The sequence below is a fragment of the Hypanus sabinus genome, chromosome 13, assembly GCF_030144855.1.
Source record: "Hypanus sabinus isolate sHypSab1 chromosome 13, sHypSab1.hap1, whole genome shotgun sequence".
Lineage (NCBI taxonomy): Eukaryota > Metazoa > Chordata > Chondrichthyes > Myliobatiformes > Dasyatidae > Hypanus > Hypanus sabinus.
Window position 1 is genome coordinate 64,184,245 of NC_082718.1, and position 24,700 is coordinate 64,208,944.

Consider the following 24,700-nt stretch of genomic DNA (forward strand, 5'->3'; position numbering starts at 1 on the left):
ACACTCCCAAATATCCTGCCATTTACTTTGTACTCTGCCTTGGAGTTTGTCCTTCCAATGTGTACCACCTCACACTTCTCTGGGTTGAACTCCATCTGCCACTTCTCAGCCCACTTCTGCATCCTATCAATGTCTCTCTGCAAACTTCGACAATCCTCAACACTATCCACACCACCACCAAACTTTGTGTCATCTGCAAACTTGCCAACCCACCCTTCCACCCCCACATCCAGGTCGTTAATAAAAATCATGAAAAGGTCCCAGAACCGATCCTTGAGGGACACCACTAGTCACAACCCTCCAATCTCAATGTACTCCCTCCACCACGACCCTCTGCTTTCTGCAGGCAAGCCAATTCTGAATCCACCTGGTCAAACTTCCCTGGACCCCATGCCTTCTGACTTTCTGAATAAGCCTACCATGTGGATCCTTGTCAAAAGCTTTACTAATATCCATGTAGATCACATCCACTACACTACCCTCATCTATATGCCTGGTCACCTCCTCAAAGAACTCTATCAGGCTTGTTAGACACGATCTGCCCTTCACAAAACCAGGCTGACTGTCCCTGATCAGACCATGATTCTCTAAATGCCCATAGATCCTATCTCTAAGAATCTTTTCCAATGGCTTTCCCAGCACAGACGTAAGGTTCACTGGTCTATAATTACCCGGACTATCTCTACTACCTTTTTTGAACAAGAGGATAACATTCGCCTCCCTCCAATCCTCCTGTACTATTCCCATGGACAACGAGGACACCCATCATTCAGGCACTTCCACCGTACAAGCCGTGCTCTCTTCTCACAACAACCATTGGGCAGGAGATACAGGAGCAATGGGTCCCAAACCACAAGGTTCAGGAGAAGTAGACCACCTGGCCCGTTGAGTCTGCTCTATCTTTCAATAAGATCAGGCTGATCTGACCATGGACAGCTCCACCTACCTGCCTTTACCCCCATGCTCCACCTACCTGCCTGTAATTCCCTGCAAAGCAAAAGTCTATCTAACTGTGATGAAATGATTAAATATATTAATGAGGTAGCTTCTACTGCTTCCCTGGGCAGAAAATCCCACAGATTCTCCGCTCTCTGTGAAAAGCAGTTTCTCATCTCCCCCAAACCTGTGTCACATAGTTCTAGTCCACTCCTTTCAAAATGTTATGTTTCTATCAGATCCTCTCAGCAAATAAAGTCCCAGATGACTCGATCGTCATAGGCTTAACCCTTCGACTCTGGTATCATCCTCTCTAAAGTCAGTATTTCCTTTCTCAAGTAAGGAGACCAGAACTACCCGCAGTACTCCAGGGGCAGCCTCACCAGTACCCCGTACAATTGCAGCATAACCTCATGTCTTTTAAACTCAATCCCTCTATAAAGTTCAGTCTACAACTGGAGGCCACAAAGGCTGAAGTATTTCGGCCGCAGCCTAGGTACATTCCCAAAGCAGAAAAGAGGCAGAAAACTCAGACCAGAGCTTCATGTGTGACCTGTGTGGAATCCGCCTACTTTTGTTGCTGCCTCAGAAAGCAGCCAGCGTAATCAAAGACCCCACCCACCCCAGGCATTCTCTTCTATCACACAGAAGACACAAAAGCTTGAAAATATGTAGCACCAACCCTATAGGCAGTTCCTACCACGCTGTGATAAATGGTTCCAAGACAGGTGAAACCTAATGCTGAAAAATATTCTGCTAAGAAGAACGAGAAACAGGTATAGACCACAGGGCTTCAGATCAGGAGGGAGTATGAAGGTGATAGTGCAGGCTGAGTGAAAAATATCAGGGCTCCCATGTTCAAGAGTACGAAGAGCACGGAAGTTCAGGTGAACCTTTATAAAGCACGGTTTCAGCCACAAGTGTCCATTCTTTAGGTAACATATGAAAGCTTTGGAGAGGATGCAGAAGAGACTTACAACACTGAGGCACTCTGTGATATTTTTAAATGATGTATGAAGAAGTGGAGGGTGGGTTAGTAAGTTTGCAGATGACATGAAGGTTGGTGGAGTTGTGGATAGTCTGGAAGGTTACTGTAGGCTGCAATTGAACATTGACCAAATGCAGAGCTGGGATGAGAAGTGGCAGGTGGAGTTTAGATGTTAAGAGGGTGTGTGGTGTGTTGGCATTCATCAACCATGGGATGGAGTTCAAGAGTCATGAGGTAATGTTACAGCTATACAAGACCTTGGTCAGACCCCACTTGGAGTACTGTGTTCAGTTCTGGTCACCAGGAAGGATGAGGAGGCATAGAGAGAGTGCAGAGGAGATTTACAAGGACGTGGATGCCTGGATTGTGGAGCATGCCTTATGAGAATAGGTTGTGTGAACTTGGCCTTTTCTCCTTGGAGTGACGGAGGATGAGAGGTGACCTGATAGAGGTGTACAAGATGAAGAGAAGCATTGATTGTGTGGGCAGCCAGAGGCTTTTCCCCAGGGCTGAAATGGCTAGCACAAGGGGGCATAGTTTTAAGGTGGTTGGAAATAGGTTACCGAGGGGATGTAAGGGGCAAGTTTTTCCACACAGAGGGGTGGGTGCCGGCAATGGTGGTCAAGGCCGATACAATAGGGTCTTTTAGAGGGTTATGCAGTAGGGTAATTCTAGGCAGTTTCTAGAGTTTCATGGTTGGCACAACATTGGGGGCTGAAGGGCCTGTGCTGTAGATGACTATGTTCTATGATTCACTTTGGAAGGGTGAATTTGAAGGCAGAACGCAGGGTTAATGGCAGGATTCTTAGCAGCGTGGGGGACAGAGGGTCATTAAGAAGATGTGTTAGCCTTCTTAAGTCAGGCAATTGTATTAAAGAGTCAGGAGGTAATTAGACCACACTTGGAATATTGTGTTCAGTTCTGGTTGCCTCACTATAGGAAGAAGGTGGAAGCTTTGGAGAGGGTACAGAGGAAGTTTACCAGGACTCGGCCAGGACTGAGAGCATATCCTAACAGGTAAGCTTGGGCTTTGCAAGAGGTGACTTGATGTACACGATGCTAAGAGGTACAGATCAAGTGGACAGCCAGATATTTTCCCAGGGCGGTAACAAGGGAGCATCATGTTAAGGCAATCAGAGGGAAGTATAAGGGGGACGTCGGAGAAAGCATCCCAAGTTTCTCCAACCTCTCCTTAGAGTACATGCCCTCTAATCCAGGCAGCGTCCTGACATACATCTTCTGCACCTCTCCAAAGATCACGTCCTTCTGCAGTCCTGCTGACCAGAACTGAATGCAGTACTCCAGATGCAGTCCAATCAAAGTTTTTATGAAGCTGCAACTTGAATTTAAAACAATAAAGAGTTTGACCAGAACAGATGAAGTAAGTCATTTGGTGGAGACGTTAGCCAGGGGACAGAGAATGATGGAGATTGACAAAGGAACCAAAGAGGCCTAAGAGAAAGTGCTTTTACACACTGGGTGTGTGGGTGGGAAAGGGGCTTGTTTTGCTGCAGGGGCTTTGTTGCCTGTTGCGTTCTGTGTTGTGGACGTTGCTGGTGTCAGAATGTGTGGCTGCCCACAACACATCCCTAAGTTGTGTTGGTTGTTAACATAAACAAGGTATATTACTGTATATTCTGATGTACACATGATAAATAAATCTGAAAGACAGTGGTTGAGTCTGAAAGACACTGATGGGGTAGTTGTAGATGCAGGTGCAATTACAGCATTCAACAAGGAACTAGATAAGTGTGAGGGAAGGAAGCCATGGAGGAAGGGGTGGTGGGACTTGACCCTGCACCTGGACAGGAGTAGGTGGAGAGAAACTGCTTCAGTTGGCAGAGGAGATGGTTCAGAATGAAGGTGAATGAATAAATTCTGTTTCTCTCTTCACAGATGCTACCTGACCTGCTGAGTGTTTCAATGTTTTATATGCTAGGATACGGAGGCTTTGGAGGGGACTCAGGAGAGGATGTCTGGATTCAAGGGTTTAACTATAGGGTAGGTTTGGTTTGGCTTACTTTGGCATCATGCCAAGCACAGACATGAACTGAAGGGCCTGATTGTGGGCTGTACTGCTCTGTGTTCAAAGCTCTAAAGTTATCAACACTCTTCATCAGACCTCTCTTTTCAAAACTTAGCAGCTGTTTCTTACAACTGGGACTATGAAGTGGATTGGGATATTAAAAATTGGTGGCAGACAATTCAAGAACTAGAATCAGGATAGGAACAGCTCATCACTTGTGTAGTGGGTGGAGGGTTGGCTTGTCTGACAAGACCTGCACCATCAGTGGGTACCGCCTTACCTGTGGGCAGCACCTCAGGGTGTAGGCATCCTGTACACGATTACAGAACCGGTGGCTTTCTGTGAAGGAAGAACAAGGTTATAAGAAGGCAGAGAGGAAACAGATCCAACTTATTCTCTGACCCCACCGTGTGAGGGAAGCTTTACCTGCTATCTCAGAGGGATGATGATCAGAACCCAACAGTGACCTGAACCGGAAGGCTACCTCCACCTGACCAGGGTGTGGCCGCAGCTCGTGGATGTCTAAACACGCGGGAAAGGGGAGAAGGTTAGACCAGCAGTGATCAATAGGCAAAGTCAACCTTAGATTTTTGGAAAAGCTGTAATGTCTTGTCATGCAAAGCTATCTTCACAGCCTCCCTCTCCATTGCTGTTCTAAAGTGATACAGTATGGAAACAAGCCGTGCTGTCCAAGTTTCCTAGCAAAGCTCATCCATTTGTCCATGTTTGACCCACACAGAGTCTCTATATCCATGTGCCTGTTTAAGTAAGTTTGAAGAGTTGTTAATGTGCTTTTCACAGACCCAATGCTCTTGCACAATTACTGACTTTATTCACTTGGGGGGATCTCTTCCTCTCCCTTGCCAACTTCAGCAACACAATCACCTGTGGAGTAGAAGGGTCACAAATCTATCTCCTTCAAATCAGGACTGACACCAACGTTACTTGCTACATAGATCGAGTTGTCAATGGATTCACAAAGGCAGAGGTGGCTAGATATGTGGTAAGAGACATACTTGAGTGAGTAAGGGCCTCTTAACTGAGCCGCGAGAATATTTTATGTAGAATCGAGTCAACCCAGCACCCACATTATAGTTCAGTTTTGGATGTGCATTCCTAGCCGCGCCCATGCTTATATACCACCCATCACTACCACATGTCCTGTGCAACGTGAGGGTTTGGAAAAGCACCATTAAACATGTCATAGGACCCAAGAAGCACTCACCACTGTCGAAGGCTCTAGTGGTCCCTTTGAGAACCTCCAGTGTAAGAGCTGCAATAATGTCAGCCTGCCGGGCTATTGCCGTCGCTCTCTCCACCGCCTCTGCACCCAGCGAGGTGATCATCTGTGTCCCGTTGATCAGCGACAGTCCCTGGGGTGAACACAAAGCACCATACACTGATAACACAGCATGCCCTGTGACTAGAAGTTACTCGTCATTCAAAACCATGAGGAGGCAAGTTAGAGGCATCAGGACAGGAAGGGGAGATAATGCTGTCTTCCTGTGGAATGGTCCAGTCGATGAAAGGACAGTGATAGGCTGTAAAGTGTATGAATCAGGATAATGCAGAAGGAATGGTCTAGCTGGTGGTGATAACCCAACACTGCCCCAGTCACTGACCCATCCCACTGGCACTGCTCCAGCATCGCCAGCACAGCCCACTGGCACTTCCCTCATGTCACTGACCCAGCCCACTGGTACTGTACCCTCAAGGATGATTTGACGAGTCAGTCCACTGACTGGGCATATCCCTCACCAGAGAATGAAGACACCAGCAGCCATAGGAAGGGTACTGACTACCCATCCCTGGTCGAGACTCTACCAACAGTGGACAGGAAAGTGGCCAGTTTACATGGGAGGCAGGGGCCAATAATGAAGGTGGGGCGAGGGATGATTGTGCAGATGGAGTGGGAAGCCATGGTGAGGTTATCTGACAACATATTGAAGCCAATGTGTCAGAAGAAACATTCAGACCTTACTGTAAAATAAAGCCAACAGATCTCTGACATCTGACAGGTAACCAGCACCAGGTCAACACTGCACTGGAGGACAGTTACCTCCCTCAGCTGGAGGAAGGTGAGCCCTCAGCTATCCCATCCAAAGGTCAGGGTGTAGATGGCAGGCTGTAGCCAGCATGACACAATGACACATAGAAACATACAAAATAGGTGCAGGAATAGGCCATTCGGCCCTTCGAGCCTGCACTGCCATTCAGTATGATCATGGCTGATCATCCAACTCAAAACCCTGTACCTGCTTTCTCTCCAGACCCCCTGATCCCTTTAGCCACAAGGGCCATATCTAACTTCCTCTTAAATATAGCCAATGAACCAGCACAGGAAACAACTGTTTCCTGTGGCAGAGAATTCCACAGATTCACCACTCTCTGTGTGAAGAAGTTTTTCCTCATCTCGGTCCTAAAAGGCTTACCCTTTATCCTTAAACTATGACCCCTCGTTCTGGACTTCCCCAACATCGGAAACAATCTTCCTGCATCTAGCCTGTCCAATCCCTTTAGAATTTTATACATTTCAATAAGATCCCCCCTCAATCTTCTAAATTCCAGTGAGTATAAGCCTAGTCGATCCAGTCTTTCTTCATATGAAAGTCCTGCCATCCCAGGAATCAATCTGGTGAACCTTCTTTGTACTCCCTCTATGGCAAGAATGTCTTTCCTCAGATTAGGGGACCAAAACTGCACACAATACTCTAGGTGCGGTCTCACCAAGGCCTTGTACAACTGCAGTAGAACCTCCCTGCTCCTGTACTCAAATCCTTTTGCTATGGATTGACACACAATGTCAAAGACCTCACCTAACCAGATTGTCCAAATCTCTCTCACAAAAGGCAGCGCAAGCCCTTGCCTCACCTCTCTGCGAGAAACAGGGAATAGCCGGAGGAGAGAAAGGGCCTTCACTTGTCCCAAAAGGTCGGGGGGGGGGGGGGGGAGAAGCTGATGCTCTTACAACCATCCAATACACTGATGCACTAACATCGCTGGTGAAGATCTGAGGGGTGACTTTGTCTGCAGAGGATGACCTTTAGCCAATGGTTTACAGCAACAGCCTTCAAATGCAGCCAATGTTTGCACAGTGGCACAGGTCAGCAAGGCTGACCCATAGATAGGGCGGCCACAGCTTCTGGCTCTGGACAGAGTCTGACCAGGATGGTGCGTCCATGGGGCAGAGGGTGCCTGTGCCTGTTCAAAAACAGTTCCATCCAGAAGGCTCTAGCAACCAGCACCATCTTAAGTCCCGGCATGATTGTGCTCCCTGGGCATTAGAGTCTGAGAGTCAACACCGATCCTTCAGCCCATCTATTCCATGCCAAACCATTTAAACTGCCTACTAGTATAGCTCTCCATACCCATGTACCATCCATGGACCTATTCAAACTTCCTTTAAACAATGAAATCAAGCTCCCATGCACCACTTGTGCTGACAGCTTATTCCACACTCTCATGACCCTCTGAGTGAAAGTTTCCCCTCATGTTCCCCTTAAGCTTTTCACCTTTCACCCATGACCTCTGGTTGCCATCCCACCCAACATCAGTGGAAAAAGCCTGCTTGCGTTTACCCTATCTGCACCCCTCATAATTTTAAATCTCCTCTCAGTCTTCTACACTCCAGGGAATAAAGTTCCAGCCTTTCCTTATAACTCAGGTCTTCCAAACCCAGCAACATCCTTGTAAGTTTTCTCTGTACTCTTTCAACCTTGTTCTTTCCTGTAGGTAGGTGACCAAAACTGCACACAATAATCCAAATTAGGCCTCACCAATGTCTTATACAATGTCAGCATTACATCCCATCTCCTGTACTCAGTACTTTGATTTATGAAGGCCAATGTACCAAAAGCTTTCTTTATGACCCTATCTACCTGTGATACCACTTTCAGTGAATTATGGACCTGTATTCCCAGATCCCTTTGTTCTACCACACTCCTCAGTGCCCTACTGTACACTGTGTAAGACCTACCCTGGTTGGTCCTACCAAAGTGCAACACCTCACACTTGTCTGCATTAAATTCCATCTGCCATTACTTAAGGATTAATTGACCACAGAAGCAGAACACAATCTGTAAGCTCGCCCAAAGCCAAAACAAATGGCCTCCACAAACAGCCCAACAGGGATCTGGGCAGCACAAGAGATCCCTGCTGTCTGCTCCCTTGAGCCTTTGTGAGCAGCCGGCTCAAGTTGTCTGCAGACACTGCCTCAGTGGGTAAGCTGGATGACACAACCATGTAACAACACCCTCCTTCTGGTCTCATAGTGAAGACAGATGAGAAGTATTCACCTCAGACCTGACCTATGTCCTCCGGCTCCACACACCAGTCTGTCTCCAATGGAGCTCTACTCTTTCCCTTGTTACCCTCTCGCTCTCAATACACTGACAACATACTCTGTGGTTTTTCTTAATCTTGCCCCAGTGCTATTGTCCCTTCCAGTTAAGTCTTTGGTTACCCCACTGTGCTTCTTATACTCCTATGGGGCCACTCCTGTTTTTAGCTTGGCCTAAGTGTTGAATGCCCTCCCATTACTAGCCTGGGATTCTTGCTTCTCCTGTGTAGCTGAGTCACAAACCCAAAATCAGACCCAGAGCAGCATTCATCCCCACTGTCTCCTGGAGTGGAGAAGTAGTTCTGGAGTGACTAGTTTTAGAAAACTAATTAATATTAATTATTATTGGTATAATATTATATTACATTAGATATTAATATTGAAGTAGTAAAATGGATTCAACAGTGGCTGGATGGGAGATCCCAGAGAGTAGTATCTGTACTGGGTCCAATGTAGTTTGTCATATACATTAATGATCTGGATGATGGGGTGATAAATTGGATTAGAAAGTATGCAGATGATACTAATGTGGGTGGCGTTGTGGATAATGAAGTAGGTTTTCAAAGCTTGCAGAGAGATTTGGGCCAGTTAGAAGAGTGGGCTGAAAGATGGCAGATGGAGTTTAATGCTGATAAGTGTGAGGTGCTACATTTTAGTAGGAATAATCCAAATAGGACATACATGGTAAATAGGAGGATGATCTCCTCTGTAACATAGTAACCAGAGTTGGTTTAGTTGGTATCTAGAAGGGAAATGGAGCAGGTGGACTGGAAGGGAAGTGGAGTAAGTAGTCTGGATTTTGGACAGGGAGTGATCTAGGAATAATGGTGCATAGTTCCCTGAAGGTGGAATCTCATGTGGATAGGGTGGTGAAGAAAGCTTTTGGTATGCTGGCCTTTATAAATCAGAGCATTGAGTATAGGAGTTGGGATGTAATATTAAAATTGTATAAGGCATTGGTAAGGCCAAATTTGGATATTGTGTACGGTTCTGGTCACCGAATTATAGGAAAGATGTCAACAAGATAGAGATAGTACAGAGAAGATTTACTAGAACGTTACCTGGGTTTCAGCACCTAAGTTACAGAGAAAGGTTGAACAAGTTAGGTCTTTATTCTTTGGAGCGTAGAGGTTGAGGGGGGACTTGATAGAGGTATTTAAAATTATGAGGGGGGTAGATAGAGTTGACATGGATAGGCTTTTTCCATTGAGAGTAAGGGAGATTCATACAAGAGGACATGAGTTGAGAGCTAGGGGGCAAAAGTTTAGGGGTAACACAAGGGTGAACCTCTTTACTCAGAGAGTGGTAGCTGTGTGAACAAGCTTCTAGTAGAAATGGTAGAGGCAGGTTCGATATTGTCAATTAAAGTAAAATTGGATAGGTATATAGACAGGAAAGGAATGGAGGGTTATGGGCTAAGTGCGGGCCAGTGGGACTAGGTGAGAGTAAACGTTCAGCACTGACTAGAAGGGCCGAGATGGCCTGTTTCCGTGTTGTAATTGTTATATGGTTATATGGGTTTCTTGACTACCTGCCTGCCTAGTCTTTCCTCTGCCTGGTCATCTCTCATTCCCTCTCCAAATGTCTGCTCCTTTTCCCATGTCTCTGCATCTTCATCAGAACATAGTAACCAGAGTGGGACCAGTCCAGGCTTGAATGCAAGTTCAGAGTAACTTCCTTAATTTTCATCCCTCTCAAGTTCAGTTTGTCATTTTTATGCTCTTGCTAACCAGGAAGGCAATTTTTGGTATGTGTCAGGAGACCCTTCCCACTGCCTATCACACCTAGGCCCCACCTCCCATGTCTTCACCCACTTCACATCCATCCTACCAACATACACTTCCTTCATTTGACCTTTCTGCAAGTCCATTAGTGCTATCTGTTTGACTCTCCCACACGAACTTAGAATGTCTATGAATGTAAATAATGATGAGCAGAAGACCCAGTGCCTATGAAAAGACCGGCTTTCAGTAACTCCTCCTGCCCACTCTCAGTGTGAAGCCAACCAACCATTCTATCTTCTTCTTTCCTGACTCTATATTCTCTGGCCTTATTCATTAGTCTATTATAGGGATTCTTAACAGAAGACCTTATGAAAATCTGGATCAATTACATTGAGTGCATTCTACAACTTCCACAAACAAAATAGTTAACATTGATTAGACTTTCCCCTTTGCAATCCATCCAATTTATTTTATACTTCTAATCTCTGGATGTTCTTCTGATCCACTATTTTAGGCATTCCATTGCCTTTCCAACAACCTGTCCTGTGGTCCCACACCATTTCCTAATGAATTATTAAATATTAGTGGCTCTGTTATCTCCTCCCTAATGCAACCAGAAATTTAGCCTCTTTGAGTCTGGTTTATCTAATACAGCCACTTTTCCAACTTTAAATAAACTTGCTTCATTTCTCCTCCCTGTCCAAAATCCAGACTACTTACTCCACTTCCCTTCCAGTCCACCTGCTCCATTTCCCTTCTCGATACCAACTAAACCAACTCTGGTTACTATGTTACAGAGGAGATTTAGCAGTATGTTGACTGGACTAGAGAGCATATCTTATGAAGAAACATTGAGAAAACAAGCGCTTTTCCCTCTGGAGTGAAGGAGGATGAGAGGTGACTTGATAAACCTGTACAAGATGACACGAGGCATAGATCAAGTGGACAGCCAGAGACATTTTCCCAGGGTGGAAAATGGCTAATACCAATGGGTACAATTTTAAGATGACAGAAGGAAAGGATAGAGGTAATTTATTTTTACACGGAGAGTGGTGGGTATGTGGAACACCCTGCCAAGGGTGGTAGTAGAGGCAGATTCATTACAGACATTTAAGAAACTCCTAGGCACATGGATGTTAGAAAAATAGAGGACTAAGTAGGAGAACAGGGTTAGATTAATCCTCCAGTAGGTCAAAAGGTTGGTATAACATGGGCTGAAGGGTCTGTTCTGTGCAATAACCTCATCTAGAGAAGTTATAAGCTATGCTCATTCCCCATTATTTGATCCACTGCTGCATCCTCCCTCTTTGGATATATATATATATATGCCTTTGAATGGAAAATCCTACAAAAGGTAGTGGATTTGGCCCAGTACATCACGGGTAAAGCCCTTCCAATGACCACGCACTTCTACATGAAACATTGTTGTAGGAAAGCAGTATCTATCATCAGAGATCCTCACCACCCAGGCCATGCTCTTTTCTTGCTGCTGCCATCGCTAGAAGGTACAGGTGCCTCAGGACTCGCACCACCAGGTTCAAGAACAATTACTACCCTCAACTACCAGGCTCTCGAACAAAAGGGGATAACTTCACTTGGTCCATCATCCACAACTAATGATCTCACTTTAAGGACTCTACCTTATTATCTCAATTTCTCGTTATTTATTGCTGTTTATTTATATTTGAATTTGCACAGTTTGGTATCTTGAGCACTCTGGTTGATAACTGGTCTATAGATTTGCTGAAGTCTGCCCACAAGTAAACGAACCTCAGATCTGTATATGATGACATACACATACTTTGATAATAAACCTTAGTTTGTAGGAATCCTGTTCCCTGATCACTTTTACTAACCTTTGCCATCAATTAACATTGGGGTTATTAAAATTGAATTGAATTGACTTTATTTTTACATCACATATATGAGGGATAAAAACTTTTACATTAGATCTCCATCTAAATGTGCAATGTGAAATCATAGTAATTTATAATAATTTATAAGTAGAACAGTCAATGTAATACAGAGTACACTAAGTTAGTGTGAGTTAAGCAGTCTGATGGCCTGGTGGAAGAAGCTGTCCCGGAGCCTGTTGCTCCGGCTTTTATGCTACAGTACCACTTCCCAAATGGTAGTAGCTGGAATAGATAATGGCTGGAATGGCTCGGGTCCCCAATGATCCTACAGGCCCATTTTACATACCTGTCCTTGTAAATGTCCTGAAGAGTGGGAAGTTCACAATTACAGATGTGCTGGGCTATCCATACCACTCTCTGCAGAGCCCTACAATTAAGGGAGGTACAGTTCCCATACCAGACAGTGATGCAGCCAGTTAGGATGCTCTCAATTGTGTCCCTGTAAAGTTCTTAGGATTTGGGGGCCCAAACCAAACTTCTTCAACTGTCTGAGGTGAAAGAGGCTCTGTTGTGCTTTTCTCACCACACAGCTGGTGTGTACAGACTATGTCAGGTCCTCGGTGATGTGGATGCTGAGGAACTTGAAGCTGTTTACCCTCTCAACCCTGAATCCATTGATGTCTCCATTCCTCCTGTAGTCCACAACCAGCTCCTTTGTTTTGGCGACATTGAAGGAGAGGTTGTTTTCTTGACACTACTGTGTCAGAGAGATGACTGCTTCCCTGTAGCCCACCTCGTTATTGTTTGAGTTAAGCCCAGTCAATGTAGTGTCATCGGCAAATTTAATTAGCAGGTTGGAGCTGTGGGTGGTGACACTGTCATGGGTGTACAGCAAGTAAAGGAGGGGACTCAGTACACAGCCCTGAGGGACTCCTGTGTTAAGAGTCAGAGAGGTGGAGGTGAGGGAGCCCACTCTTACCACCTGCCAGTGATCTAACAGGAAGTCCAGGATCCAGCTGCACAAGACAGGGTCAAGGCCGAGGCCTCTGAGCTTCTTGACGAGCCTGGATGGAACTATGGTGTTGAATGCTGAACTTAGTTCAAGAACAGCATTCTCACATAAGCATCCTGCTTCTCCAGATCCTTCACTTCCCTGATTCTTTCCTCCACCTTTATTCAGCTCTTAGATAAACTAAACTCATTCATGTAACAGGGTCTCCACCTTTCTTTTCAGTCCACATAGTTGTGCTGTTCACTGTAGCCATTTTACTCTTCCCAGCAAGCATGACCCATCCACCCCTTTCACCTTCCTTAACTTTTCTAAATGTATTGCATCCTATATACTTTAACATCTAACCTGATGTCTCCATAGCTACAGTTACCACTGGCCCCGTTTTATCATTGCATCACCACACAGAAGGATTTTTACTCATATTTCTCACTACTTAGTGGTTTTAAAAGACCCCTTTCACTCCTATACCATTACTGCCCTCCCCTAGTTTCCTTGTTCTGTTGAAATCAGGAAGGAAGCTCGGATGCTGAAGCTCCAGTGGCTGGTGGCCATATCAGTAAGGAAGGAGGGAACTAAGGTCAGCTCTGAGGGGGAAAGGCCACATATGGAATCTCATGCGGGCACTTGGGTGGGCAGGCCAAGGAAGCCCAGTGGGCATCATAACAGCATGCCTGGTACATGGCATTCAAGCTAAGATGAGCTTATAAGTACAGTGAGGTACCAGAACAATGGAAAACTTGCATGCAGCAGCATCACGGGCATGTAGGTCAGATAACACACATAATATAAAGTAATGCCAAGGAGAAAGCCACTGCAGTTAGAGACTTTGGGAAGGGGGGAGGCGGCTGGATATTCTACACCACGTTTTCATGAAAGAGGGAGGAGGTACAGTACCGTCAGTCACCTTATACACAGACACTCCTGTGCCTAGATTCACTTTATGGCCCCAATCAAACTCTATATATATATATAATATAAAGAATCTCATACATTTATATTTATTGTGTTTTTATCCTTATTATTGTGTTCTTTACTGTTTGTGTTTTTTGTGCTCGATTGGATCCATGAAACAAATATTTTGTTCTCCTTTACACATGCACAGGAAATGACTTTAAGCAATGTTCAGGGGGCAGGGTTCATAAAGGCAGATAAACCCCCAGGACCTGAAGAGTTCAGGCCAGGCTACTGTGGAAGGCAAGGAAGGAGATTGCTGACCACAGGTGAGGTGCTAGATGAATGGAGGACAGCATTTTTTGTTCAGTAAGAGCAACAGAGATAAGCCAGGTGATTACAGGCCAGGGAGTCAAACATCAGTGGTTGAAGAAATTATGGGTAGAAGTTCTATGGATGGCATTGACCTGCAATTGGAAAAGCAGATGCATAGCCTTTTTGTAGCAGATTTGGCCTGACTAACTTCAATGAACACTGAAGAGGTAATAACATGTACCGAAGACAGCAGCACAACCAACATTGTCAACATAATCTCAGTAGGGCCCTCGACAAGGTCCCTAGTCCAGAAGGTGAGAGTCTACAGCAGGGGTCCTCAAACTGGGGTCCACGGCATAAAGAAGGTTGGGAACCCCTAATCTATGGAATCAAGACAAATTGGCAAACTGGATTCAAAACAGGCTTGGTAAAAGACATGGGGTGGTGGTGATGGGTATTTCTGAGATTTTCAAAGCCAGTGAGCGGTTTTCAAAACCGTATGGTTCGGGGCTGGGGTTCATCCTGTTTGCTACATACTGTAATGATTTGTACATGGATGTGGGAAATGATATGATTGTGTTGCTGACAGTCAGGCGGATAGTTGCGGGCTCCAGCATAATACTGATCAGCTGGGAATATGGTCAAAGCAATAGGAGATGGACCAATAGCACCTGTTTGTGCAAGGTGATACACTCTGGGAAGAGTGATAGAGCCAGTACAAGAATCATATATGGTCGGGCATAGACTGCACCAAGGAGCAGAGAGTTTTAAGGACTAAGAGAGGCTACAGAGACTCAGAGGGTAGGCTCATTTTCAAGGACATTTTCAAAAGGTGATGCCTCAAGAAGGCAGCATCCATCATTAAGAGGTCATGCCCTCTTCTCTTCACTACCAAACAGGGAGGAGATACACAAGTTGGAAGGTTCACAGTTTGTGTTTCATCAACAGTTTCTTCCCTCCATTGTTAGATTTCTGAATGGTTCCTCCCTCTTCTGCACTATTTATTTATTTTTTGTAACTTTTATGTATTTCTGGTAAAAAAGAAACATTTTCTGACATACATCAGTGATAATAAACCTGGTTCTGAAGTAGGCAAATGGGATACCTGTCTTCTTTAAAGTGATAGAGCACAAAAAGAGGCCCCTTTGGCCCAAATGATCCACATTTACCAAGATGCCCATTTTCCAGCATTTGGCCCATGGCCTTCTCAACCTTTCCTAGCCGAGGCACCGACACAGGCAAGGAGGCTATACCATAACGTTATGAAACCTCAGTTTGGTCACACTGGCCACTGTTCTACAGGAGAGGGTGCAAAGGAGATCCACCAGGATGTCAGCTGAGGTTGAATGGATTTGTTTGCACCGAGGCCAATGGGGGATTTCACAGAGGTGTGCAAAATTTCACAGACGGGTTAAACCTTAATAGGCAGGGAACCAGCATTGTGGCAGACAGGTTTGCCACTGCAACACGGATGTGTTTAAACTAAGTAGTGGGGGGGGAGGGGATGAACTGGAAATATAAAGATGGAGTTAAAGGGAAAGTGAAAATAAGAAAAGTTAAAAAGGACAACAGAATCAATGGAGGAGAAAGCTCAAGAAGAGATCATACAGTATGGCCAAGTGAAATAGGAATTGATATGAAAGGAGAGGGGAGTAATGAATTAAAAGTATTATATATGAATGCACAAAGTATAAGGAATAAAGTAGATGAGCTTGAGGCTCAGTTGGAAATTAGAAAGTATGATGTTGTGAGAATAACAGAGACATGGCTTCAAGTGGACAGGGCCTGGGAAATGAATATTCAAGGATATACATCTTATCAAAAGGACAGACTGACTGGCAGAGGGGGTGGGGTGGCTCTGTTGGTGAGGAATGATATTCAGTCCCTTGTGAGGGGGGGACATAGAATCAGGGGATGTAGAGTCAGTATGGATAGAACTGAGAAATTCTAAGGGTAGAAAGACCCTAATGGGAGTTATCTACAGGCCCCCAAACAGCAGTCTGGATGTAGGGTGTAAGTTGAATGAAGAGTTAAAATTGGCATGTCGCAAAGGTAATGATAGAGTTGTCATGGGGGATTTCAACATGCAGGTAGACTGGGAGAATCAGAATGGTACTGGACCCCAAGAAAGGGAGTTTGTGGAGTGCCTCCGAGATGGATTCTTAGAACAGCTTGTACTGGAGCCAACCAGGGAGAAGGCAATTCTAGATTTAGTGTTGTGCAATGAACTGGATTTGATCAGGGACCTCGAGGCAAAGGAACCATTAGGAGGTAGTGACCATAATATGATATGTTTTAACCTACAATTTGAGAAGGAGAAGGGAAAATTGGATGTGTCAGTATTACAGTTGAACACAAGGGAACTATGAAGCTATGAGGGAGGAGCTGGCCAAAGTTCAATGGAACAATACCCTAGCAGGGAAGACAGTGGGACAACAATGGCAGGTATTTCTGGGAAAAATGCAGAAGGTGCAGGATCGGTTCATTCCAAAGAGGAAGAAAGATCCTAAGGGGAGTAAGGGGTGGCTGTGGCTGATGAGGGAAGTAAAGGGCAGTATAAAAATAAAAGAGAAGTATAACATAGCAAAGATGAGCGGGAAACCGGAGGACTGGGAAGCTTTTAAAGAGCAATAGAAGATAACAAAAAAGGCAATACACCAAGAAAAAAATAGGTACGAAGATAAACTAGCCAAGAATATAAAGGAGGATAGTAAAAGCTTCTTTAGGTATGTGAATAGCAAAAAAAGTTAAGACCAAAATTGGGCCACTGAAGTCAGAAACGGGTGAATTTATTATGGGGAACAAAGAAATGGCAGATGAGTTGAACAGGTACTTTGGATCTGTCTTCACTAGGGAAGACACAGACAATCTCCCAGATGTAATAGTGGCCAATGGAACTAGGGTAAAGGATGAACTGAAGAAAATTTATATTAGGTGAGAAACGGTGTTGGATAGACTGTTGAGTCTGAAGGCTGATAAGTCCCCGGGACCTGATGGTCTGCATCCCAGGGTACTTAAAGAGGTGGCTCTAGAAATCGTGGATGCATTGGTAATCATTTTCCAATGTTCTATAGATTCAGGAACAGTTCCTGTTGATTGGAGGGTGGCTAATGTTGTCCCACTTTTCAAGAAAGGAGGGAGAGAGAAAACAGGGAATTATAGACCGGTTAGCCTGACGTCAGTGGTGGAAAAGATGCTGGAGTCAATTATAAAAGAGGAAATTACGACACATTTGGATAGCAGTAGAAGGATCAGTCTGAGTCAGTATGGATTTATGAAGGGAAAATCATGCTTGACTAATCGTCTGGAGTTTTTTGAGGATGTAACTATGAAAATGGACAAGGGAGAGCCAGTGGATGTAGTGTACCTGGACTTCCAGAAATCTTTTGATAAAGTCCCACATAAGAGATTAGTGGGCAAAATTAGGGCACATGGTATTGGGGTCAGAGTACTGACATGGATTGAAAATTGGCTGGCTGACAGGAAACAAAGAGTAGCAATTAACAGGTCCCTTTCAGAATGGCAGACTGTGACCAGTGGGGTACCGCAAGGTTCGGTGCTGGGATCACAGCTGTTTACAATATACATTAATGATTTAGATGAAGGGATTAAAAGTAACATTAGCAGATTTGCCAATGACACAAAGCTGGGTGGCAGTGTGAAATGTCAGGAGGATGTTATGAGAATGCAGGATGACTTGGACAGGTTGGGTGAGTGGGCAAATGTATGGCAGATGCAGTTTAATGTGGATAAATGTGAGGTTATCCACTTTGGTGGCAAGAACAGGAAGACAGATTACTATCTAAATGGAGTCAAGTTAGGAAAAGGGAAAGTACATCTAGAAAGAAACATCTAGGTGTTCTTGTATATCAGTCAATGAAAGCAAGCATGCAGGTACAGCAGGCAGTGAAGAAAGCTAATGGCATGCTGGCCTTTATAACAAGAGGAATTGTTATAAAGCTGTACAGGGCCCTGGTGAGACCCCACCTGGAGTATTGTGTGCAGCTTTGGTCTCCAAATTTGAGGAAGAACATTCTTGCTATTAAGGGAGTACAGCGTAGGTTCACAAGGTTAATTTCCGGAATGGCGGGACTGTCATATGTTGAAAGATTGGAGAAACTGGGCTTGTATACACTGGAATTTAGAAGCATGAGAGGGGATCTGATTGAAACGTATAAGATTATTAAGGGATTGGACATGCTGGAGGCAGGAAACATGTTCCCACTGATGGGTGAGTCCAGAACTAGAGGCCACAGTTTAAGAATAAGGGGTAGGCCATTTAGAACAGAGATGCGGAAAAACTTTTTCACCCAGAGAGTGGTGGATATGTGGAATGCTCTGCCCCAGAAGGCAGTGGAGGCCAAGTCTCTGGATGCATTCAAGAGAGAGTTAGATAGAGCTCTTATAGATAGCGGGGTCAAGCGATATGGGGAGAGGGCAGGAACGGGGCACTGATCAGCCATGATCACAGTGAGTGGCAGTGCTGGCTAGAAGGGCCGAATGGCCTACTCCTGCACCTACTGTCTATTGTCTATAAAATATGAGCAGAGACAGGGTAGATGGTAGGAATTTTTTCCCATATCAGAAGCACCTAAAAAACTAAAGTAAAAGGTTGAGAGAGGAGCTGAGGAAGGACCCTTTCAGCCAGAGGGATGCTAAACCCTGGAATACAAGAGTTGAGGGGGTGGTGGAGGCAAGCACTCTCTCAACAGTTATAAAGTGCAGTATCTCAAATGGCATATAGAACTATAAGGCAAGACCAAGATTAGCATAGATGGTCAGATGGACATTGTGGGCTGAATGGCCTCTTTTACTGACATCATCTGCCGAGAAGCATTGCATCATCACAGGCCCCCTTTTACTGCCCAGCATTTCCAGAAGGTGAGAGTGATGAGCTGCCTTCACTGTAATAACACACAAAGTGCTGGAAGAACTCAGCGGGTCAGGCTGAATCCGTGGAGGCAAATGGAATTGAAGCTTCTGGTTGCAAGCCTTCATTAGGACTGAAAAAAGTGAGGTAACCAGTCTTTAAAAAGGTGGAGGGAAGGGGAGGGTGGGGCAAGAGGTGGCAGGTGACAGGCAGATGGTGGAGGCAGAAAGATATCAGAAGTTGGAGCATGGATTTAAGAGAGGGTGGTGGGGCGGGGGGAAACCAGTGGGTGGAGTGTGTAGGTGAGGGGCATGTGAAGAGGGAGGGGAAGGGGGAAGAGATGCAATGCAGACCATGTGGGGGCAAGGGGGGAGTGGTTATCAAATGTTTGAGAATTCGATGTTCACACTACCTAGTTGGAAACTGCCCAGACTTCTTGTACTGGCCATCTTCCTCTATCTTTCAGTCCGATGAAGGGCCTCAACTCAAAACGTCGACTGTCCATTTCCCTCCCTTGATGTGCCTGACCCATCGAGTTCAGCCTGCAGGTTACTGTCTTGTGTCTCCCTCTGGCTTTTACTGCAGTCTGACAATGTTGATGTTATAAAGCTGGTCTGTTATGTGCACTCCTCCTTTCGTGCTGCGCCCTGATAGTCAGCAACCATTTGTGATTGGGAGATTCGGCTCTACTCTATTCCTCAGAAGGTTGGAACAGTTCTCATGCTGGCCATGGATGCTGAGCCTATCCTCACAAAGTAGTCACCTTGACAAGATTGAACAGTAGGACTTAACCCTGAGAGATCATGAGGCTGGTACCTGAGAGAGAGGTCACTGACTACTACCCCTGATCCAGGTGGCTGGGGGAATCTGTCAAACAGACTGACCAAAGACCTGGACCTGATGAGTGGCATCTTCACACCTCACCCCAGAGTAGTAGGTACACTCAGAAAGCTTCCAGGGAGCAGCAGAGTCGCCATTTCAGGTCAATGGAAAGGTGACTGAAAGTGGCAGGGAGGGGGAGGGGGAGGGAATAGTGTGTGATAAGGTGGTTAACATAACAATTAATTTTAAAACTAACATATGAAAGAAAATAAGATACAATCCAAACACAGTTTTGGAGCAGAGGGCACAGCAGTTAGAACAGAGATGAGGAGGAATTTCTTTGGCAAGGGTGGTGCATTTGTAGAATTCATTGCCACAGGTAGGACTGGAGGCCAAGCCAATGGGTAAATTTGACAGGTCCTTGATAGTAAGGCTAAAGGTTATGGGGAAGGCAGGAGAATGGGGCTGAGAGAGAAAATAAATCAGTCATAATCGAATGGTGGAGCAGATTTCACGAGCCAAGTGGTTTAAATCCTATTAAATTGAAGCAAAAATGCAGCCACTAAGGGTGGGCTGCATAGTTGACCTGAAATTGTTAAACTAAATTGTTTCTCAGACTAGAGGCTGTGTTTAGTGATGCATTATAGTGCTGGGACCTTTACATAAATGATTTGGACGTACAAGTATTGGGTATGGTTAGTGAGATTGCTGATCACACTAAAACAGATGGTATCATAGACAGTAAAGATTAGCAAAAATTACAGGGGAGTCTTCATTGGTTTGGTACATGGGCCAAGGAATGGTAAATGGCTTTCAATGCAGAAGAGTAGAAGGTGTTGTACTTGGGAAGTCAAGCCAAGGTAGGACTTATACAGGTCATGGTCAGAGCCTGGGGAATGTTGTGGAACAGAGGGACTTAGGATTGCAGGTACATCATGTGTTGAAAACTGTGTTACAAGTAGACAGCATTGAGAAAGCAGTTTATACCGCTGACTTCATAGGTCAGTGAATTAAGTATAGCAGTTGGGATGTTTTGTTGCAGTTGTACACACGGAGTACAACACACTGTTTTGGTCGCCCTGTTCAAGTAACGATATCATTATCCTGGAAAGAAGATTTATGAGGATGTTACTATGACCTTCGGAACTGAGGTGTCAGCAGAAGTTGGATAGGTTGGAACTTTATTCCTTGGGGCATAGGAGGTGAAGGGGTGAGTTATAAAGGTATATAAAATCATGAGGGACACAGATAGGGGTGAACACAGATACTCTTTTCCTTGGAAAAGGGGAACTAAAAACTAGAGGACATAGGTCAAAGGTAAGAGGTTAAAGATTTAAAGGGGATCTGAGGGACAACTTTGTCACACAGAGGGTGCAGTGTACATGGAACGAGCTGACATAGGAACTGAATGAAGCTATACAATAACAATGTATTAAAGACTTTTAAATAAGTACAGAGATACGAACCATTTAGAGGGTTATGGGCCAAATACGGGCAAATTAGACTAGCTTGGTGTGGTTAGAATGGATAAGTTGGGCTGAAGGGCCTGTTTCCATACGGTATGACCACAAAATACTAAATCCAAGGGTTACACCAACATGCCTGGTTTTGATACTCGGGTTTACATCATTAATTATGTTGGAGACCAACAATGGGAATGAGTGGAGAAGCTCAGTTATCCCTGCAGAATGAATGGTGGTATCCTGGAAATCACCACCAATGCACAGAAGACTGCGCCGTGATCACTAAATGCAACACATAGACTGGAGAACAGCAAAGGAAACACACTTCAGCCGAAGGGATTCCTCGTGTCCATGGACGATGAGAAGGGAAGCGATGAGGGGGCAGGTGTGGCGGCATGCTTGATCCTCCCTGAGTGAGATTGTAGCCATGCAAAGACAATGAGGTTCTGCAGCACTACCCTCACTAACAGACATGGCCCACTCTTGGTACTTGCTGACTTAAACTTCTCTATGTGAATTGGGTAAATTTAACCCGTTCATAATATTCAGTGTGAAGTTCTCTCTGTTAATAAATGCTAAGAAACTTCGTAAAGTTTGCAGCACGTGTATTGTGTGATTGGCTCATCAAGATGTACTCCAGGCATAACCCATCAGGTGTGGGTATTCCTTCAAGTGCACTGTGTCAGACTGATGTGAAGAGTGCCGAGCAATGATACATGCACCTCACAGTGTCAGCACACTACAAATTTCCTTACAGCTCAGGTCAGCCCCACAGTTACTGGTTGTAAACCAGTGAGAACCAAAGCCGGTTATGTCTGGCTTAGGCCAACACATTTGTGACTGGATTAGAAGGTTAAGTGTTTAAAAGCACACAGCAGTTTTGAGCACCAAATCCAGGATGGCGTTACAGGAGAGACCCCTCCTGAGCGCCATCAACTAGATATGATCTTACACTGATCCTCACGTTACGAGTTGAAGATTAACACTGCTCTTTCTGCAGTCCTGATCAACTCTTGGAGTCTGCTAGGCACAAACTGGATGCTGAGTTTTGCACCTCAGCCTCTCCTCACTCCCCTTTCCAGTACATCACTGCCCACACAAGCACTTTGCTCAGATTAGTTCTACACAAAATGCTAAACTTTTGACTGACCAAGCAACAGCTAAACAATCGAGCTGATGGTACACATGCAGATATATAAACATTGAAAGAGGGTGTTAATGTAAATGATGCAAATTGTAGTTCGTGAGCAAAAAGAAAACACAAAATCTGCAATTACCTCCTTTGGTTTCAGCGAAACAGGTTTCAGTCCATGTGCCTGCAAGACCTAGACAAAAGATCATTCCTTATTGTATTTATCTCCAAACAAAACCAACATTTATGACTGCAAAGTTACTGCAAGATATCTCCTCTTAACTGAAAACAGAACACTGGAACCACTCAGCTCAGACAGCAATACAGTACACTCAGCTCAGAATGCTGTTCTGAACTGTTAACCTACTCGAAAATCAATCCAACTTTTCCCTCCATCCTGCTATCAGTGGAGAGCGAAACAGTTCCCGTTTTAGGTCAAAACCTCACACCTGTTCCACTGGAGATGAAGGACCTTTGGCCTGAACATTTTGATTGTTTATTCCTTCACAGGTGCTGCCTGACCTGCTGAATGCTTCCAACATCTTTGGTTTTTATTTCAGATTTCCAGCATCTGTATTTTGATTTAGACAGACATCATCCAGTAACAGATTAAATCCACAACACTCACCAGCCCTGAGAATTGCAGCAGGCTGGAAATGCATCCCTCTGCATTTCAATAGAACAACTGAAAGATCTGGCGAGCACCCAGTGGAGATTCACAAGAGTGACCCCGGGGGGGGGGGGACATCACGTGATGACGTAGGATCGAGACGCTGGAGCCCAGCCCTCCCGTAAAAAAGTTAATAAATTAATGTTTAAGTGAAGAAAAGTTAATCAATACTTTTTTAAGGTTACTTATAAACTACTCCGGATTGTTTTAAGCCATGCCTCATAAACAGAGGACGAAGAAAACTACTACCGCGAAGACAGCTCAAGTTGGAACAGAATCAAGGCCTACTTCTACCGAAGAACCGCGGACTCAGGTACAACACATCACCGGTGAAACAGAACAGGAGACTGCGGCAACATCGGCCACTTCTAAAGGAAAAGATCAACGAGAACTGCGCAAGCGTAAAGGAACGAGCATGCGCAAAAGAGAGCAACCAGAACTACAAAACCCAGCAACGACTGAAACCGACAGTGAAAGTGAGTCTGAGAGAGAGGCGGACTCTCTGGAAAAATCAGACGAAGATGGAGAAGAAAGTTCCTCTGAAAATACAAAAAAGACTTTGAGGCAAATAATGCATAAATTAAATGCATTAAAAGTAATTAAAGAAAAAATAATAAATATGGAGACTATGTTTGATAAAATGACAAAGAAACAGGAAAAAATGGAAAAGAAAATTACAGATTTGGAAGTCAAAATAGAAGATATGGAAGGAAGAATGAAGAATATGGAAGACGATAATATTGCCTGGACATCAGAAAGAAAACAACTCGTGGAAAAAATTGATAAGCTTGAAAATTTTAGTAGACACAACAATATTAAAATTGTTGGACTTAAAGAAGATACCGAAGGAGAAGACCCAATAAATTTTTTTCAAAAATGGATTCCTGAAAAATTGGAAATGGGAGAAGAAACTTCAATTGAGATTGAAAGGGCGCACAGAGCCTTAAGGCCAAGATCTCAAGATGATCAAAATCCATGATCAATTTTGTTAAGATGTTTCAGATACCAGGATAAAGAAAAGATTTTGAGGGCGGCTGCCCAAGGTGCCAAAAGAAGAAAGGGTCCATTGATGATAGCAGAGAAACCAGTTCTTTTTTATCTTGATATAAGTTATAACCTTTTGAAGAGAAAGAAAGAATTTAATCCAGCTAAAAAAGTCTTATGGGAAAAAGGTTATAAGTTTTTAATGCGTCACCCAGCAACACTGATAATTTTTTTGGAGGAGGGAAAAAGATTTTTTCCCGATTATCGAGATGCAGAGGTGTTCGCACAAAAACTTCCATTTATTCACTAATTAAACGTAGAGACTTCTAAATGTAATGGTTAAAGACGAAGACAGAGATAGCAAATGGAAATGATGGACATTTAAGGATGATATAAGGGAGAAAAGTAAAATTTTAGAAATATTAATTGAGATTAGCATGTTTTTTTTCTTTTTTTATATATATACTTTTTATGTTGCGGGGGGCTGGGGAGCTTTGAATTGGTTACTACGGGATTCACGTGTGTAATCATGGCGATTGCCATGACCCGTACAACAGAGGGGGGTAATGTTGTGTTCTTTTTCTTTCACATTAGTAGAGGGGTATTTTGTTTTTTTCTTTATATTCTATTTTTCTTCTATTCTTTTGCCTGGATGATTGGTGGGGACACACA

At 44.4% G+C, this 24,700-nt stretch overlaps 1 protein-coding gene across 4 annotated transcripts in view; it reads right to left on the minus strand.

Moving 5' to 3' along the window:
- The window catches only part of hal (histidine ammonia-lyase), a 95,783-nt gene that overhangs the window by 41,299 nt on the left and 29,784 nt on the right, over positions 1-24,700 (minus strand). For 3 of the 4 annotated variants that reach the window (XM_059987812.1, XM_059987811.1, XM_059987809.1), the window contains exons 10-13: positions 22,520-22,567; positions 5,176-5,323; positions 4,377-4,472; positions 4,231-4,289 (exon numbers count right to left, since the gene is read on the minus strand). In XM_059987812.1, coding sequence (XP_059843795.1) covers positions 4,231-4,289; positions 4,377-4,472; positions 5,176-5,323; positions 22,520-22,567 — 351 coding nt within the window. The remainder of the gene's footprint in view (positions 1-4,230; positions 4,290-4,376; positions 4,473-5,175; positions 5,324-22,519; positions 22,568-24,700) is intronic. The other variant, XM_059987810.1, reaches the window with a different exon arrangement.